Source organism: Penaeus japonicus, unplaced genomic scaffold, assembly GCF_977035675.1.
Source record: "Penaeus japonicus unplaced genomic scaffold, GWHDUDI00000001_assembly GWHDUDI00000001, whole genome shotgun sequence".
Taxonomy (NCBI): domain Eukaryota; kingdom Metazoa; phylum Arthropoda; class Malacostraca; order Decapoda; family Penaeidae; genus Penaeus; species Penaeus japonicus.
In genome coordinates, this window is record NW_028234403.1 from 5,664,823 (window position 1) to 5,667,322 (window position 2,500).

The following is a 2,500-nucleotide window of genomic DNA, read 5'->3' on the forward strand; positions in this document are numbered from 1 at the left end:
AAGGCATCTGTGTAGCCTCCAAATGCTTTGCCAGCTGATGCGACTCCTCATCAGTTTCGTGAATGGAGACATGACTGGTCAGACTATACTACAATGATGAAAGAATTACATGTAATACCGAAATGTTCATTCTGGATCGATATTTGTTTTTCTTTTCTTCTAATGCATTTTTAAAACAGTTTACAGAGCAAGTAAATTTTAACACACATTATTTGCTATTAGTATAATGAATATTGTTGCATCCTGCTTTATGACAACCCAGTTCTATAAAGAAATCAGTTGGGATATTATATATGTGCTTTTCAATGTGTTTATGTGGTCATGCGCGCGCGCGTGTTAGTATATTTGTATGTGTGAATATATATATATATATATATATATATATATATATATATATATATATATATATATATAAACACATATATATTATTTATATGTGTGTGTTAAAAAGCATATACTGAATATCCCGATTGATTTTTGGTAGGACTAGGTTATCAACTGACTATTGACCAAATATGGTCTGACTGTTGCTAACATTATCCGGATAGAAAGAATTTTATGAATAATGATAAGTACAGCATGACTGTTGCTAGAATTATCGAAATAATTTAGGAGCAGTCTGAGCGCACTTTTTCTGTCTATACCAGTGATTCCCAACCTTTACACGTTGAAGGAACCTCTGCATTTTTTTTTTTTTTTTCTCTCTCTCTCTCTTTACATATTCCAAGGAACTTATGTGTATGATATACTAATATATATATATATATATATATATATATATATATATATATATATATATATATATATATATATACATATATATTGTACCCTTATCATAACGCAAAACAAAGTATCATATATTGAATTGTACCCTTATCATAACGCAAAATAAAATATTCGAATACAAAAGTGACCCCAAGATTTAGGACTGAATGTTATTAAATATAGTGCTCAATCCTAGAACACGATTGTGGGATTTAGTATACTCCGGCATTTCTGTGCCCACAAACGCCTCTATCGTTGTGGCGTTCCCTATAGCTTTAGCTTTATGGGAATACTTATGGTGAGAGATAGTGTCATACAGCTCACTTTATCATGGTACCCTGAGAAGGGGATCTTGGTGGGATTATATCTTACTGTTGCAATCACCAATTATTGCAACTTTAAGCACTATATGTGTCAATGAATTTAGTATTCTTAATTAATAGAGAGTCGTCTTTTTTCAGTATTCCATTTGTTCCATTTCTTTTTTATCATTATTGGATAATTGCATCATGATAATGTTATTATTTGAGGCAATATGATCAAAGGGTTCCAAGTAAATCCTATGCAAACTTATAAATATTTATAGATATGTAGTTATAGTAATTTCTAGTTACTTGATGATATGAAAAAAAGATCCTGAATAACAAGTAAACATATTGCAGTTAGCAATATAACATAATTATAATGCAGCTCACAATCTGATTTCGGAAAAAGTTAAAACATAAATATGAATAATCAGCTAAACCAGAAATGAAGACTATATATCTCTGCACATGCACCTTATGCAGCAACATTTTCGCATGAGAAGTAACATCAGTGAAAATAGATATATTTTGATCACTCTACCTCCAACCATTATGATAATTATAATCATTATCATTACTATTACTGTGATTATTATTATTATTATCGTCATCATGAATATCATTGTCATTATCATCCTTATCAATATCATTATCATTATTTATTATCATCATTATCATATCGTTTTCTTAGAAAACAGGCCGAAGAATACAAAGTTTGTAATTGTAATATCTTATTTGTCTCTCCGTACACTCACACATTTATAAAGCTTCGCGCGGGAAAATCAGGCATTCCTCATATCCTGGATGGACTTGTTAATCTGCACCTTGACGTTGGAGGACATGGTTTTCTCCAGGATCTCTCGCAAAGCCTTCCTGAAGCCGGCGCTGTGAACGTCCTTCATATCATTGCCGTCCAAGTTGCTTGCACTTTCAAGTACGTCATGACCAGAGTTTGCTTGGTAGCTGGCGATGTTCTGAGGCACAAGGTTTTCCAAGTTGATCTGGATATCGGCGAACAGCTTGTCCACACGCTCTACAACCTGACCAGAAACAGTCTGGGCCGGAGCCTCTCCAACACCGGCAAAGGTCACCGTGTAATCGGCGTTGGCACGAGCGTTTTCCACCACAACCGATCCGGAGAGCACACTCTGTAAAAAAGACGAAGAACTTCCATAATATGCAATGGATATCACTTCTTAGCAGTGCATGGGAACAGGCCTAATGCCAATCACATGATTGCACCTACATAACGTATCTAAGATTGTTCACATAATGGAGTATGTGACCCCATACCTGATCAGTGTTGAAGGAAGCGGACTTGGAGCGGCGCAGGGAGCAGAGTCCAGTCACGTTGGCCTTAGTGATGCTGAAGTTCTCGGAGCTGCTTCCGTCAGAGTTAACTTGGAAGGGCAGGTTTGACTCTCCATTCT

At 35.1% G+C, this 2,500-nt stretch overlaps 1 protein-coding gene across 1 annotated transcript in view; it reads right to left on the bottom strand.

Moving 5' to 3' along the window:
- Positions 1 to 1,784: 1,784 nt before the first annotated feature.
- Positions 1,785 to 2,500, bottom strand: part of LOC122250034 (uncharacterized) — a 1,293-nt gene continuing 577 nt past the window's right edge. Inside the window, exons 3-4 of the mRNA XM_086556525.1 lie at positions 2,364 to 2,500; positions 1,785 to 2,218 (exon numbers count right to left, since the gene is read on the bottom strand). The exon at positions 2,364 to 2,500 is cut by the window's right edge and continues 32 nt beyond it. Of these exons, the coding sequence (XP_086412651.1) occupies positions 1,853 to 2,218; positions 2,364 to 2,500 (503 nt within the window). The 3' untranslated portion in view covers positions 1,785 to 1,852. The remainder of the gene's footprint in view (positions 2,219 to 2,363) is intronic.